Below are 16,599 nucleotides of genomic sequence, written 5' to 3' on the forward strand. Positions count from 1 at the left end.
ATATTTACTCCTCTATCTTGCATCTTTATCAGGAACTTCCTGGGCAATATTGACACCAGAAGTCACATTTCATCTTTCTTATGATCTTAACATGGATCTCATAAAGTTCTATTAGGTTTTTTTTTAAGTATATTTAAGTGTATATCATTTTCTCATCATTGAGTAGTTTGAGTTCTTTATGTATTTTAGATATTAACCCCTTATTCAATGTATTGTTTGCAAATATTTTCTCCCAATCTGTGGGTCTGTGGGTTGCCTCTCCATTGTTTTGGAGAGGGCTTCAGTTGAGTTTTTAGGTTAGACATTTAGTTTTTACTTCGATGAAATACCATTTCTCTATGTTATTTTTGTTGCCTGTGCTTTTAAAAAGGTCATATCCAAGAAATTCATGCCAAAACCAGCATCGTGGAGTTTTTCCGCTATATTTTCTTCTGGTAATTTTATAGTTTCAGGACTCATGTTTAAGTCCTTAATCTATATTGAACTGGTTTTTGTATGTGAAATATAACTAGTTTCATTCTTCTGCATTTGGTTATTCAGTTTTCACAATACAACTTATTGAAGAGGTTATCCTTTCCCTTTTGTGTGTTCTTGACACCTTTGTTGAAAATCAATTCGTTATAAGTGTGTGGATTTATTAGTGGGCTCTCTATGCTGTTCCACTGACCCAGGTATCTGTTTTCATGCCCATACCATGGTGATTTTATTACAATAGCTTTATCGTATATTTTGAGGGTAAGTATTGTAATGTCTGTATTTATTCTTTTAGCTCAAGACTGCTCTGGCTATTTAAGGCTTTTTGTATCTAAATTTTAAGAACTTTGTTTTCCATTTCTGTGAAAGATGTCATTGGAATTTTGATAGAGATCTTAATGTCTTTGTTGAAGGTCATTCTTTGTAACTTTTCTTCATTACTATTGTTCATTAAGTATTTTCATTTTTTCTTGGTTTAATTTTAGTAATTAATGTCTTCCCAAATCGTTACTCCATTTCCATAAAATTTTGTCATTGATATAACATAACTAAATGATCTCTTGTCCTCTGTGTCTTTTGTTGAACATCCCTACTGGATTTTCCAGTTTTACTTATTTTTGTTATATTTTCTTCCAACGAATCATCAGCATTTAGAACTATTAAATCTGCCACATTTTACTACATTGACTTCCTGTTTTCATCTTTATTTCTTTCTTTCTACTTCCCTTAGGTTTGTATTATTAATTTTCCAATTTTTAACCTTGAGAGTTTTGTTCTTTTTTTTACTTTAAAAATGAAAACCTGTGCACCTTTAAATGTACCACTGAGTAGAATTTATATCTGTATCCCTAAATTTATAAATGCAATTTTTAAATTTTCTTCATTTTCCAGATCTTTTGTGGTTGTGGGTTTTATTTGCTTTTTACCATTTCATTATTTAAGAGCCATATCTTCAATTTCTAGGAAGTTTGATTTGTTTTTGATGTTATTTAAACTTTTGTAAAAGGCTATGTTCTTTATACTAAGAAATTTTTACTGAGCAATGTTGTGATCTTTATTAAACTTATCAGTCATGTTATTCTAATTCTCCACATTAGTATTTTACGTATTCTATCAAAAACTGACAAAATGTGGTAGAATCACTTACAACTGTTTATCTACTGCTTTTTTCTGTGTTTCTAAAAAAAAAAAAAACTTTTTGCTATATTTTCATTACTTAAAGTATGTTAATTGGCCTGTCTTCAGTCTGGATTGTGCTTTGTGCATTTTATCAATATAAAAAGCTCCTCAATGTCTCTTTAAATGCTTCTTCCTTTGAATTCAACTTTGCCTAAAATTAGTATTCTTTTTTTTATCTTACAATTTCCTCTTCTATATTACCATGATTATTATTTTAAATTTTTTAATTCTAAGTTAGGGGTATTTCTTATTTTAAAAAAGTAGTGATATCTATTATATTCACTTTTTTTTCCTATGTTGGCCTTTTTTTCTATTTAGTCATCTTCAAAAGAAGAGATTTACTGAGAGGCAGAGTTTACCAACTGAGAGTATGTATGGATATTTTTGCTAAAGTCTGTAGTTAAAGTGCCCCATAAAAACCCAAGTTGCTGCAACAGCAGACTGTTGGACTGAAGTGCAACCTTTATCTGCACCATTTCCAGGTTCTGAAACACTCTGATCACATGAGATAATCAGCTCCATGCTCACACATCCATCTGGTCTATGCAGAACTTATACTCACCCCTATTTTACTTCTGGGAATGACACTTCCTGGATGTAATGTGCCCCACCTGTGTTCTGTTCCCACTGCTTCTTGCCCTATGATTTGGTGGGGCTTGCTCTCCCTGGTGTAGTTAGAAGCCAGAATACTTGGTAATAGATAGTAGTACAGAGGGATATTCTGGAGGACTCTTTCTTCCTTTTTCTCATAAAAACAAAAAACACCACTGATTATGTACTTGCGAAATATATCCTATGTAGAACTGATCTTGAATTCTGTGATGGACACAGATTCTGATCACCTGCTATTCATTCCATTGGTGAGGAAAGGGCTCCCTGCCTCCTCCCCAAGATGGCTAAATACAGGCACCTGACACTGGACGTATGAGAATGACAGCAGTTTCTCAGTCACATACACTCACAGCCTGGAAAGCAGGATGTAACTGTGCAGGGCGACATGGGGAATGCACTCAGAATAAAGTGGTCTGTTGGGCACCGGCCTTGTAGTAATTGATGGGTATGATGAACCCTGGTTCCCGCAGAAGAACAACGTGATTGATCTGTCTGAATAATGTTAAGGGCTGACAAGAAAGTGAAATATGTTAGGTGGGAGGCCTGGATAACCTTTTCCTGTAGGTAACGAGCCTATCTAATAGGGACTGGAAAGGACAGGGCTCATCCTTTTGTAGCTGGGATGAAGGCATATTCCACAATGCTCAACTTTTATTGGTTGAGATGAGGTCTCACAAACTTTCCCAGGGCTGGCCTTGAACCAGCATCTTTCTGATCTCCACCTCCCGAGTAGCTAGGACTACAATTATAAGGCACCATGCCCAGCCTCATCCAGACATTTTTAAAGTGCTGAGAAGTTGTCAAGGAACATCATAATATTGGTACTTCCATTGGCACCAACCGGGAATAATCATGATGAGTTAGTTGTAAGGGTCAGAAAAAAAGGGCTCTGTGCAGTGGTTTTGCAACTTTACCTGTCAGTGCCTTCACACTTTCATCTATAAAATAAGAGAGCTAGTTTAGAGGATTTGGCAATCCAAAAGTACTCTAAAATGGCGATAGTTTACAACAAACAGAAACTTTTTATTTGGTATCTATGAGGTCTAATACTCCAAGTAATTACCATTTACATGTCTTGTAGTAATCTATGAACTTCTCTTAAGCAACTTGGAATGCCCAGTTCCTGATACATGAAATTTTCTAAATGTTAATTTTCTTTTTTTTTTATTACTCATTTTTTCACATGTGCATGCATTATTTGGGTCATTTCTCCCTCCTGCCCCCGCTAATTTTCATTGAACAAATAAATTGAGCAGAGCAAGAGCCATCTGGGGAAATTCTGAAGAATGACAAATATTTTGTGAGTGCTCTATGACATCTGCAGACTAATACTCATTGCTAATTAGCTACATCTACTACTAAAGATAACCCTAAGGTTCACGTGAGCATTTACAATGACATGTATGGATGAGCCACCAGACTCTTTATGTGGCACATTCTTTCTCAAGTTTTTAACCTCTCTGTCCATGTAAGCTGAGTTCTGGAAAAGTTTAGTTAGCCCCATTCTAGACCTAAAGTCTTCACTTTGTCTCCTTTTGCAAGAGATGCTCCTGATTTCAATCAGCTACTAGAAATGTCAGATGAAAAATGGCACAAATGTGAATTATGACAATAAAAGTTTATAAGCTACTAAAATAAAGTTATAGTACCTAAGAGCTGAGTCAACTGACAATGTTAAATGGAACATTTTACAACCAGTCCTGGGATAATGATAAAAAAAAAAAATAGGCACACAGAACATGAAGAAATATCTGACAGAAAATGAGCCCAAGATCAAACTCAGGGTACCTGATTTTTGTGTAAGCTACTACTAAAGGGGATAGGGGAGGTGATAATTTAATGTTTATAGAGTGTCTCCTTGTGTCCAACTCTCTCCAGCCATTGTCTCTTTGATATTCAGTGAGGGAGGTATGGTTGTCATCATTTCAGAGGAGAAACAGGCTCAAATGGTCCAATTATTTGCCCAGTAATAAAACTTTAAAACTAGAGGCAAGATTTCACTTAAAAAGTCTGTCTGCCCCAAAGTCCATTCTCTTTGTGTATCTTCTTATGCCCAGTGCCCTCTTTATGTAGAAAGATAATCTCTACTAGATGAAATAAGGTTTAGGTTTCATGAAGAATTTCTTCGTTCAATTTGATGCTACTGTTTGTCCCAGGCTATCAAGTCAGGCCATGGCTCTCGTTGCCACAGAGCTCAGCATGAAAGTCAACTCAAAAAAGTCAGAATTAAAAAGGCAAAAAATATGGGACTAACATGAAAATCAGTATTATAAAAAAACTGAACACTAAAAATGACATCTATGAAGGAATGCAGGAGCATTATCAGGAATTTGGTAATCCGTTGTCTTGGTTTTTTTAAACTAACCCTACTGACAATATGTTTTGGGCATACCTTCAAATTTCCTCTACCTTCCTCTAACCTTCCTAGCATGACAATCTCCTGGCCTGTCACCCCATACTCCCTTATATGAAGTCACAATGTTTCTCATTTGTGCCTGACACAGAATCCCTGGTGACAGAGGCAGGAATGCTGGCATGCCCAGGGGATCTGGTACTGTCTCCCAAAAGGCTGGTATTTGTTTTAATTGCACAATCTCTTAGAAATATTATGTTTTACCTTTAAAGATCTTATAAAATTTATATTCTTCTTTCTCATCTGATTTCATTATAATATAAAGACAGTCTTTTCAATTACTTATTATTAACAAAAATTCATGCTCCAAAAAGAATTAATGTCATGTTAATTCTGAGGCTTCACATGATTTTTGAAAACTCCTCTTACTTTAGCCAGAGAAACACGGTGATAAAATGGTATAGTTGCATGACATGCAAAGTGCTGATGTGAAATGAAAAGGACAGAAATATGACTGGGATATTAATTCAAGAAAATAGGACTATTTGAATAGGCTTAGCAGGATGGCTTTGTTCTTCCTGGAAGTAAGTGGAATGTCATCTCACCTTATCATGACCTTCAGTCCACTTCTCCCCCATTCAAGTACACCCAGATGTTTAGTTCCTGCACACACACAACACATACAAACAGGGCTGCACAATACTCACTTCACAGACATGTAGAGAAATCCTCAGCAAAACTAGTTCCATAAATGCCATAGATGAAAGCATCATGTCAATACAGCAACCAAATGTCCTTTGTAATGGTACACAAATTAATAAAACGGGGAAGTGGAACTTACAAAACAACTCTAAACTCAGTACAACTTTTATTTATGGATCCCAGACTAGAATGGCACAAGCTAATTTTCATGGTTGATCCATAATGCTGGTCATTGGGAAGTTAAATGATAAAAGAAAAACAGTTTTCAATGGGAAATGGCATAATTAATCACAGCTTTCCTACTTATGCACTTGCTGACTATCAACCTTGAACAGAGAATTTAATTCAAGTCCAATTTGAAAGTATGCATTGCCAAAGGAGAGAAAAGGAAACATTTTCTAGTTCAAGAAGCAACCCACAACCTATGTGCCAATGATAGCATCAAACATCAATTTTGTTGGCACACAGACTGCTTGCTGTGGTCCCAAAATCCTCTTCACCACCCATTTTAGGAGCTGTTTCTTTTAAAACACATAGAATGCCAAAACATTGGCATTTGAATATTCAACAATGATCAGCTCCTGCTCTCATAGTGCATAACATTTTTAGAAATATTCTACCCATTCGTAACTACAATTGAATTGAGTTCTTTCTGTTAATACATAACTTTTTTGCTGTTAAACATTCTATAATAGTGTATACCAGTAATATATCTGGTAATACTAGATTGCATGTCTTTTTGAAATATTGCCTAAAAGTAAGTGTTGCATATATAATATGTGCAGTACATTATAATTTATATAAAATATTGAATAATAATGCTCAAAGCCCATTGAGGAAAAACTGAGTGTGTGCATAGATTGATACAGATATTAATATAGGTGTGAAAAAAGAGAAAATTACTGCCAAGATCAAAAGCAAAAGTCAAAACTTAGGATCAAATTAAAGCACTTGCCTTAAATCCTTAATAATTTATATATATCCAGTCTGACATCATAAGAAAGTAAGGATCCCTTATTTGGGGTTATTTAATTGGAGAAATTATTCATCAAATCAAAAGAAAACTTCCTTGTCAGTCAGGACTCAAGTAATTTGACCAATAGGGCCATTGACATTACCATAAAATAACCATAGATTCATCTAAGCTGTCAAAATAACGTAATATCTATTATCTACATGCATTATCTCACTTGTCTTACCATTTGCATATGCAAAAGACTACCTGAGCATGAAAAATATTTTTATGGATTCAATGAGTATTTACTGACAATCCCCAAGTGCCAGGCACAGTTCTAGATGCCAGAAATATAAGGATAAATAAAAGAAACCTGGTTCCTGAAAATTAATAGCATAATTAGAATTACCCTAACAACCCAGGTAAAGTTTTTCTCAACCTGAAATTATTTGGGTGCTTAGCTTATTATTTTACTGTTAATTACAAATTTAACTGAATTTTGACAATGAAGTTTTAGATGAGCTTTTTTTGCTTTGTAGATATTATTGAAGCGAATAAAGCTTTATGAATTGTGGAGTGATTAAATATTCACAGAAACTTACAACTCTGCAGTTGAATAACAATTACATTTGTTCCAAACAGGCAGTTGGTTTCCAAACACATTAAGCAAAGGCAATTTAGAAAGCTTCTTCTTCTTGCTGGCATCATTAGCGTTGTTGAACGTCCTGGGATTCTGGAGTATTTCACAAAGGTAAGGAAGTGTGTGGTGAAATGAGCAGTTTCTAAGTCCATGAAATATTGGTCTGGGAACCATCTGTGGGCCAACAGGAATCCTGTATGCCATGACTGGAAAAATTAGCATACTATAGAAATTTAATAGATTATTCAGAGCAAGAAATTTCACTTTAGACTTCACTTTTCCATTGATCCTCATGATAAAATAGTGTTTTATTCAATTCTAAAACATATTATAAAACAAGATTTTTCCTCCACTATCTAGTACCACCTTAAAATTACAAATAACCATTTGATAATAAGAATGAATGAGTCATTACCATTAGAATCAAATATCATTGAACAAATAGCTAGAAATGTAATGATGCTTGAGATTTGGATCCCATTCAGGCCTTTAAATCAACAGTGACCATTTCAAAGTCAATAGAAAACTGAAAAATTCCTTAAATAGTTACTCTAGACTATTCAGTGGCTAAATATGTATTATCTATCACCCATCTATTACTGTTCCATATTCTTCTCTCTCTCTCTCTCTCTCTCTCTCTCTCTCTCTCTCTCTCTCTCTCTTTCTCTCTCTTCCCCTCTCTCTGGTTATATGCTTTTGAGCAAGCTTTCTAACCTCTCTAGATCTCTGTTTTCACACATATATAATAAAAACGGTAACACTAAACATGGTTTTCCGGGAGGTGAATTTCTGCTACATAACAAGCATAAACAGAATTTAATTTTCTTCACTTTCCTCCATTTATCTCTTTAGTCATATTCTCACCCTTTGCCACTTCTCCCTTGCCTTAATCGATCTTTTCTTCTTTTACCAAATCTCGTTAGGAATATCAGCTATGTGATAGGTAATGTAGCAAATCAGAGTTCAGTAAGTCAGCAAGTGTTCAGTCAGTGCCATCTCTGCTTCTACTCTCATGCAACTCATGGTTCACTAAGAGAGGCACTTAAACCCCTCAAAGTGGAAGTGATAACAAAACTAAAAGCCTTCATGGCTCCCTGAATATGTACATTTCTTACTTTTCAAGGCATATAAGTTATCAGAATGATCATTCACAATATATACTTTCCCTAAATGCTTGTCCCATTCTTAGGTTGAAAATGAAATTAGAAAATTAGACAATCTTGCAGAAAGACCCAATAGGAATTTCTTCAGCTTTGTAACAAAACAAATTCAGTCATGAAGATCGAACCTGATGGTCGTTCTCTTTCCCCTCCATCCACTGGCTCCAACCATGAAAGTGGTACCCATCTGCAAATTTGCACAAACCTGTACTCAATTTTTATTTTTATCCTATTGTGAGGTTTGATCCTTGTCCTTCCTAAAGTAACATAAAAGTCACTCTCTACACTCTGCAAGTATAAACATCAGCTATTTAGCCTTGGTTTCTTCATTTGTAAAATGGAAATAGTAAGAATAGCAATTCAGAGTTATTTTGGGGATGAGTAGATGTTCAGAAATGTCAGCCATAATAACAATGAGAGTCTCAGACTTAGCCTAATGTCCCTTCTTCTCTTGTTTTATTCTTCTCTTGGACTTATGCTGAGGTACAGCCAAGGTGACCATGATTATGACTGACTTCAAGTAGGACTTATACTACAACCAGACTCTGTTAGCTCAGGGATTTCCTTACTCATTCACACCTTCAACCAACATGCTAAGGATTGTTCCAGGCAGGAGGGAAATAAGAGTTGAAACAAGCAACTCTGAGTTAGTCTGTGTAGAGCTAATATTGGTGTTCAAATTAGAATATTCAAGTGTGAATATTTTTGACTGTTGAGCAAGTAAGTCACTATGAAGAGGTGAGGGATACTGTGCAGAGAATGAGGTGAGAATAAAAATAAACAGGGCACCAGAGTTTGGAAGACCAAGAGAAGGGACTACACATTAACCTAGGGTTTATTCAGAAATAAATGTAATTGTTTGCGAATCTTCCCATCTTTTCTCCATTTTCTTTTCTCCTACATATTTTTAGGGAAAGAAAAGAGAGGAAGAAATAAAGCAGGAAGGAAAGAAATTAATTTTCCATGTGTTGAGTATCCTGTGTCTTATGAAATATGGTACACACAATCTTGTTTCATCTCCAACACCTGCCTGTTACGTAGATTTTTATCACTCCATTTAATAAGAAAACCAAAATAAATAGCTAGTTAATTAATTTGACTAGCTTCAACTAATAACTAGGATTCAAACTCAAATTTAGTTGTCTGCAAACTAAATACCTTGTGTTGCAGAGAATAACACTCTTTGGTCTACAATAGTCCTTAACTCTGGAGGGTTGGGTGAAACTCGTTCCTTCAGATAAAGTAACTATAACCACTACCATTGTTGCTCAGCAACCCCACAAGAAAAGAATGGTTATCATATATCAGAAGAAAAAATGGGTTTGGAAATTTTGCCTCCAGAGATTAAGAAGCTAGAAGCAACTACATCAGTGCCAAAGCACACATTGCCTTAGTGACCTATTGGCCATCAGGATTAGACAGGCCACATCAGAAGAATTAGGGAAGAAATCTATAGCACTGAAGGGAGTAAGATCAGTGTCTGTAGCAAGGAGTACATGATACCAATTATTATTGTCAAACACTAGTGAACTGTAACTATGCAAAGAAACAGGACAAAGCACCTGTGTCCCGGGGTCAATATTTTTGAAGCTTCTTATTTATAAGTCAAATAGTATTTGATATCACTACACATTCTAACACAATCCAATTTTTATCAAATCCAAATGCTTATGTGTTCAGAATCAGGTAATTGTGGCAAATCTATCAAAAACAGGCCAGTCCTGATATCCTCAGGATCTTGAAGAGAGTGGATTAATTATGAAACAGTATCCTTACCAATGCACAGGTAACATTAGATCTGTGTTAACACTCAACTGCACCCCCACCACCAGCTTCTATTAGTGAGATACAAACCTAGTGTGAAATCCTAGAACCAAGTTAATCTTGTCAAGGTCACTGTAACTTCACCTCCAATCCCCAGTTGTATACAGTTGGGAATTATTCATTTATGTCAGACCAGACTTACCTCTTACATGCACCAAAAAACATCCCCCCTACCTCTGTCTGTATTGGTGTCCTCCTAAATCAAATTTGAAATAGTACGATGGTGACATGTTATGCCTGAGACTCTCCAGTTTAGGGGTGAAGTGAGCAGATGAAATGTCTCTTCCTTCTTAAAAGTGTTAGATAAATATGTCTACATTGCTTAATATAAAGAGTATCCCATATTGGATGCCAAAAAAAAGGAGAAATTGTAGGTGTTTTAGGGTTGAGGGCAAGAAAGGTTGTTTTGTAACTTAACACCACTGTCCCTCTACTGTTATAAAACACGTCTTACAGTGTTGCTTTCATTGCATTTATTTTGCCAAAGATACCAGTAATTTTTTGTGCAGAGCCTATAACAATTACTGAAAGTGACACAAATCAGAGACAAATGACCAGATTTATTCAGACAGCATTGTTACTCATAGTTATTTTTAGCAATTTATTGAAAACAAAAAGAAGGTAAAAATAGCTTTTGAAACCTTCACAAACCAAAAATAGTTAACCTAAGAGACTCATGTGTATTTGATAAAATTGGATCTACAGCTCACATTCCTTTGCTCATTCAACAAATACCCATCATCTTCTAGGAATCAGGCACTGGCCTGCACACTAAGAACACAGTAGTGAAAAAGCAGTCTAAAAATGCCTGTCTGCCTAGAGCTTACCCCGAAGTGTTGAGGAAAATAATTTGCTTTTAGAGTCAGCATTACCATCAAGAAAAAAGACCAGGGGTTCAGAGTAATTGAGTCCTGGTTCCAAAGCCAGGCTCTGCCAACTATTATTTATATTAACCCTGAGAAAGTTATTTAACTCTTGGAACTTCATTCTTTCAATCTGTGAAATGGGAGTAATTTCATCCCATTAGTGTAGTGCCTGGTAAGACACTCAGAAGACAGAAAAGGCAAGGTTTTTTGAGACTGGGAGTAGATTCTAGAACTATGGATTCCTTCTTTGACAATGGTCTTGGCACCAAATTTACAAATCCCCAGTGCATCTGATAAGCCTTCATGAGTCCAGAGGGCATGAAATCTGCAAAGTCCAGAGGGTTCCACAGTCTCACCAGCAGCATGGAAGCAAGAGCAAGTTGTAAAAGAGCACCATCTAAAGGTCCTTAGGAGAGCCTGAACTTGTACTAAACTTGTACAAAACTCCTTTGTCCTTGTATAAAGACCATTCTGGTGAGCAGTGCTCTTAAATAATCATCACTGTTGTGCCAGTGTCTCCGTGCCCATCATAATAAGTACACAAGCACAGGAGAAAAGCAAATGATTTATCAATTCATCTACATCTGGTCCTAAGGAGAGCTTTCTTTCTTTCTTTTTTAGATATTGTAATCTAAATCATTTTAATGCCCAGAACACCAGTGGAAGCAATCTTGAAGAAACACTTCTCCATGAAAAGTCTCTGAAATTTTATGGCAGTACACAGGAAATTTCTTCAAGTATTGATCTCTGGGAGACAGCCCTATGAAACTATATTTGACTCTACCTAGCTTATGAGCATGGTATTCATTGTTTTCTTCTGTTGAAAACGTCATGCATTTTAGTGTAAGAATCAATACATAAGGGAGTGACTTTATGAATATTATCTGTGTACTTTATTTACAAAGACCAATTATGGCCCTTCTAGTAAGCTTCTATACTTTTTTGCATTAATATGTTATGCTCTAGAGTTAACAAAGTAATTTCAAAGTTTAGGTGATTATTCTATGGTCAGAAAAATGACAATTTCCTATACACCAGTAATATTTTATCACTTTTTACAGTGGGTCAGCCATTAAACACAATATATTCTTACAGTTTTAATAAGTTGAAGCAAAGTAACAGTATGTTAGTATTCTCTTTTAGTAAATTTATTGAGCCATTATTCCATTCCAGGCATTGTGAACACATGATATATATGTCTGTGTAAACAATAAATACATATAGGTGATCTTGCTGTATTTGATCCTGATATTATACTATCAAGATATGACTTGGTTAATTAAATTTTCTCTGAATTCAAAAGCAATGTTACTAAAATAGAGACTTTAACAAAGAGAATATCTGCATACTGAAAAAGTTGACAAATAAATGTAAACAATGGAATTGTTGAGATTAAAGAAGGAAGAGGCCAGGTGCCAGGATCATACCTGTGATCAGGAGGATCTCATCTCAGTAGTGGAGTTTGCAAGATCCACTACTACCAATTCAAATGCATTTGGAAAAGTCATATACCAAGAGTTTCTTCCTTTGTAAGGAAAGAAATCTGGAATTCATTTTTAATTGAGTAAAACTAATGTCCTATACCTTTGTCCCAATGTCTGTTAAAGTTTGGTTCAGGGCTACCTGTACCAGATGAATCCATCTTACCTCTGCACAGACTACCATGAGCTGAACCCAAACATTTTAAGAGGCTGATGTCCAGACATTGATGGTTTTAACAAGCCCCCTCTAATCATTTGTATGCTCCCTAAAGTCTTAAAAGCTGCTATCTAGTACAGTTCATGCTGGATTGGGTAGGAGGGTTGATCAGCTGATTGCAAATGATTCTGCAATTAGGCACCTCCCTTGTGTACACATAAAATATTTTAGATTTGTAGAATAAAAGATTTATTCAACTTGATTAGGTTATGATATGCATTTTTAATTGCAAAAGAGCAGCTGTAAAGCACCAGGTGTTTCTCTTACTTAAACTATTTATTATTTGCTTGTTTGTTTTGAGGACAAGTGAAAAAACTAGCTCTTACAGACATAAATTCTTTCCCCACAACTTTTCAAACCTTTCTTTGGTTAGCATTCAGTCCCTGGCAAAACAATGGGTAGACCCTACTGTACCTTAGAAATTTTCCTTGCTGCAAAAGATTAAATGCCAAGTTTGCAATTTGAATTTAATGAACACCCCCAAAATCAAGAAACCTTTAACCATCTCATCTTGGTGTAAATGGGAACCTTTAATGCTCTCTCTCACTGTTAGAAAAAGGATTTGCCTTATTTTGCTGCCCCTCCCCCAAATTTGCCTTCATCTCCTTAATTTCCACATTATAATAGAAAAAAGGTGTCCATTATGCTTTCACTCATCCTTTGAGATAAAAGATCTACAGAATTATAAAGTTGACCCAAAGCAAACACGCAAAGAGCTTCGAATTCTCCTGTTGGAGTTGACACTTGTGATTAGCTAAATTGCAGTAACTATGCCTGCTTCTATTCAGAACAGGGTGCATTCACACAGCAGTTTCTTCTCTAGCACTTAGCAACATTATCATTGAGCACCTGGAATAGTTTAGGCATTAAGTGTAATTGGTTTTGCTTTACATAAATCTGTAGCTTTGTAAATAAGCCGAGCATTTCAGCTTCTATATAACACCAATTAACTTAAAGGGATGCATGGTTTGCAGAAGCCTGCTGGGTTCCGTACTGTATTTCTCCAGTAATGTGCTCAGTGGCGGTAAAGTTCTGGGTCCCTGCAGTGTTCCATTTACTCCAGCCACTTGGTGCCAAGGGTCTATACCAGTCACTCAGTCACTCCAGTTTTCAGTAGTGCCGAAAGGTTGGAAAAATGCAGTCTTCCCTAAGAGGTACCTTTTGTGCTCTATTTCTGTCTGTGATTGAGACCTGAAAGGTAAGGTATTTGAAAATGTTTTCTGTGACTGCAGAGTACAGGTCTGACCCCATCTGATTCTGTCCACAGCTGACAGTGACATCTCTTTCCTCTCCCTTTTTTCTCTTTTAATACTTCTATCCAGTGAAGCCAAAAGTCACTGCATTGAGCCTGGGCACAAAATTATGAAAAACATTCTTGTGACATGAATTTACAAGTAAAAATGTTTCTGTGAGAGTGATTTTTAATAGCACAAAGTAACACTCAGAAATCAGTTCCTGGGAGGTGGTAGATTTTTTTTTTTTCTCAAGCTTTTTGGATATTTTCCCTTATTATCTCTTTTCAGCTTAATCCCTTATCTCTCATATCCCCTTTAGGTAATCTTGATTTATAGCATTCATTCCACCCTGGTCAACCTCTAATTCTCTTCATTTCTGAAAGTGTTTTATCAACTATCAGAGTAACAGTATCACCAAATAACTGCTCGTGATTCTAAAAAGTTTCCTACTATTTTTGTGATTTACAAATTGGAGTGAGAATAACCTCCTCTGAAAATGTTGGGACGCTTTCCTTGCTCGACAAGAACAGAGATTCCATGTTGATATCCTGAATCAGTCCAGCAATGTGAATATACCATCTTTACTGCAAGAGAAGCCCATATATGACTATCAGTGACAGGCTTATGAGCAAAACCCTCTAATAAAATCAACAGCCAAGTGATGACAGCACACAGGTGCTGCTAAAATTCAGGTCTGCTTGAAGAGAGCAAGGAAATTAAAGGAATCACTAATAATAACAACTTATAGCTCTGTTGCCCTTTACAGTTTACAAGTCGCTGTCACACACATATTATCACATTTGATTAGCACCGGCATTCTGGGAGGCAAGCATATCTAACCATGCCCATTTTGTAGAGGAGAAATTACAACTCTGAGACTTTAGTGATTTATCAAGAATTACAAAGAAAATAAATAGGTGGCACAGACAGGACTTGGACCTTGGTCTGTCAGTCTCTGAGATGCCAGTTCCTTCTACAAACAGTGCTCATAGTGTCACCAATACTGGATCATCCTCAATCACATAGAAAATCCTCTCCATCATCAAAAAGGAGCAAAAATGAAAAGAAAGACCATGTCATGATTAACGACCCCAACAAAATGATTATCAAAAAAAAAAATCTTCCTAACACCTTTTATCCTCTCAGCTGTCCCTATGGAGACATGAGCAATTCTCAAGTAGTTTCATGCATCCTACTGAAAGACACACCCACCTGACCACATTGGGAGAGAGGGGGATCTCAAACTCAAAGTCCTTTCAGTTCTCCTTTCATCAAAACAACATGGATAGGCCATAGTAGGTTCCCAACTGGCTTAGAAAAGAGCAATTTGAAAGAAATAACTTTATCCCAAAGTATAATTGATAGTTGTGATGAATTCTGCACTACTTGCTAAGTGCAAAACACTATTCTATTATTTTTGGCATGGTAGCTCCTTTAGCCATCACAATGGCCCTGTGAGTTAAGAATAACTGTTAGCCCCATCTTACAAGTAAGAAACATGAGGCACAGAGGAGTGAGTAACTTTCCAGAGGAAATGCAGGCAGTATGGATAGAGTCAAAATGTGGACCAGATGACATAGTTATAAAATCTAGGTGCTAGTCTTCTCTACATAGCTGCCTTTCAGTTTAGCTGCTATCTGTACGAGGCTTTTAATATATTCTCAGGAAAATTCTAAGGAAGACAATGCTTTAGCCCAATGGATTCAGTCCTTTTCTCTCACAAGACATAAGATTATGACTTCCTCATCAGCAATTTCTAGGCTGAGATAACAATGGTTCTCAACATCCATACTCATGCTCCTCCCTCCTCTTTCACAAATAATGACCCCGTCTCTTGCTTACACCCAAAGATATGACTCCAAGGGATGAATTTCATACTCTATGACAATGAGTGGGTACATTTATTTAAGAATTTTTGTGTGTGTATTTTTCCAGCGTCTCACAGATCACAATATAAGCCATCTGTTCCTTATAGAAAACAGTCATAGTTAGATTAGGGTGGAGACCAGAAGCCAATTAGGCTCTCTGCTTCCTTAGCATTTACACAGACACTGCCTGGGATCCCTTCAGCCCTGTTCTCTGAGTATAAAATTATCAAGGATAATCAAGGAACATGATGATAGGACCTACTCTCTCTCTGTCTCTGGTTTTGTATTCCACCAAAGTAATCTAGTTGACAACCAGATGATATACTGTCAACTAGTCCACTCAGAGACTTTACTAAGTATTAAATAATAATCACACCCAAACCCTAATCTATCATCCATCACAGACAGGTTTAAATCCATCTACTAGCAGGCCATCAGGTTGTCCCTTAAGCCTGCTAAACCACATGTAACCAAATCCCATATAAATATAGTAATGACTTAATAGCCTATGACAAGTGTCTGTTAGAATAGTAGCAGCAAGTCAGAAACACATTTAATGGCACTTACACAAAGAGCAAAACAACAGTTCTGTGATTCTACCAGGAATAAAAAATGAAGAAGAATGAAACCAACAGGAGGCAGAGATTTGACAAGAATAATAATAGGGAAGCATCTTTCTATCTAAAATATTATGAAGAAAAAAGACACATCATTGTGGACAGTTTTCATTTCCCCACAGCAATGTACTGAAGCAAAAGGAGAAAGACAATGGAGAGGACATGCTCAGTATTGAAATAAGGGAGCAGACTCTCTATCAGAAATGCCAGAGGGGAAAGTGCAATCTTCAGACCTCAGATCAGTGAGTGGCCATCTGGAAACATGCATTTCAATGTTGGCACAATCCCTTGCACATAGTAGGTGGCTTGACGCATATGAATTGACTATGACCCCCTTGTGCACACCAGACTGTTTTTTTTTTTACTATTTCCCAAGCTTTTCTTACACGAGTGGTAACCTTTCTGACCCCTTTCTA

The 16,599-nt window shown here is 36.2% G+C and overlaps 1 protein-coding gene and 1 long non-coding RNA gene across 2 annotated transcripts in view; one reads left to right on the forward strand and one right to left on the reverse strand.

The window, feature by feature from the left end:
• The window catches only part of Slc15a5 (solute carrier family 15 member 5), an 80,059-nt gene extending 68,073 nt beyond the window's left edge, over positions 1-11,986 (forward strand). Inside the window, exons 8-9 of the mRNA XM_074075991.1 lie at positions 6,918-7,026; positions 11,387-11,986. Of these exons, the coding sequence (XP_073932092.1) occupies positions 6,918-7,026; positions 11,387-11,531 (254 nt within the window). The 3' untranslated portion in view covers positions 11,532-11,986. The remainder of the gene's footprint in view (positions 1-6,917; positions 7,027-11,386) is intronic.
• Positions 1-16,599, reverse strand: part of LOC141424026 (uncharacterized) — a 219,913-nt gene that overhangs the window by 102,752 nt on the left and 100,562 nt on the right. The window lies entirely within an intron of this gene.

Source organism: Castor canadensis, chromosome 6, assembly GCF_047511655.1.
Source record: "Castor canadensis chromosome 6, mCasCan1.hap1v2, whole genome shotgun sequence".
NCBI lineage: Eukaryota > Metazoa > Chordata > Mammalia > Rodentia > Castoridae > Castor > Castor canadensis.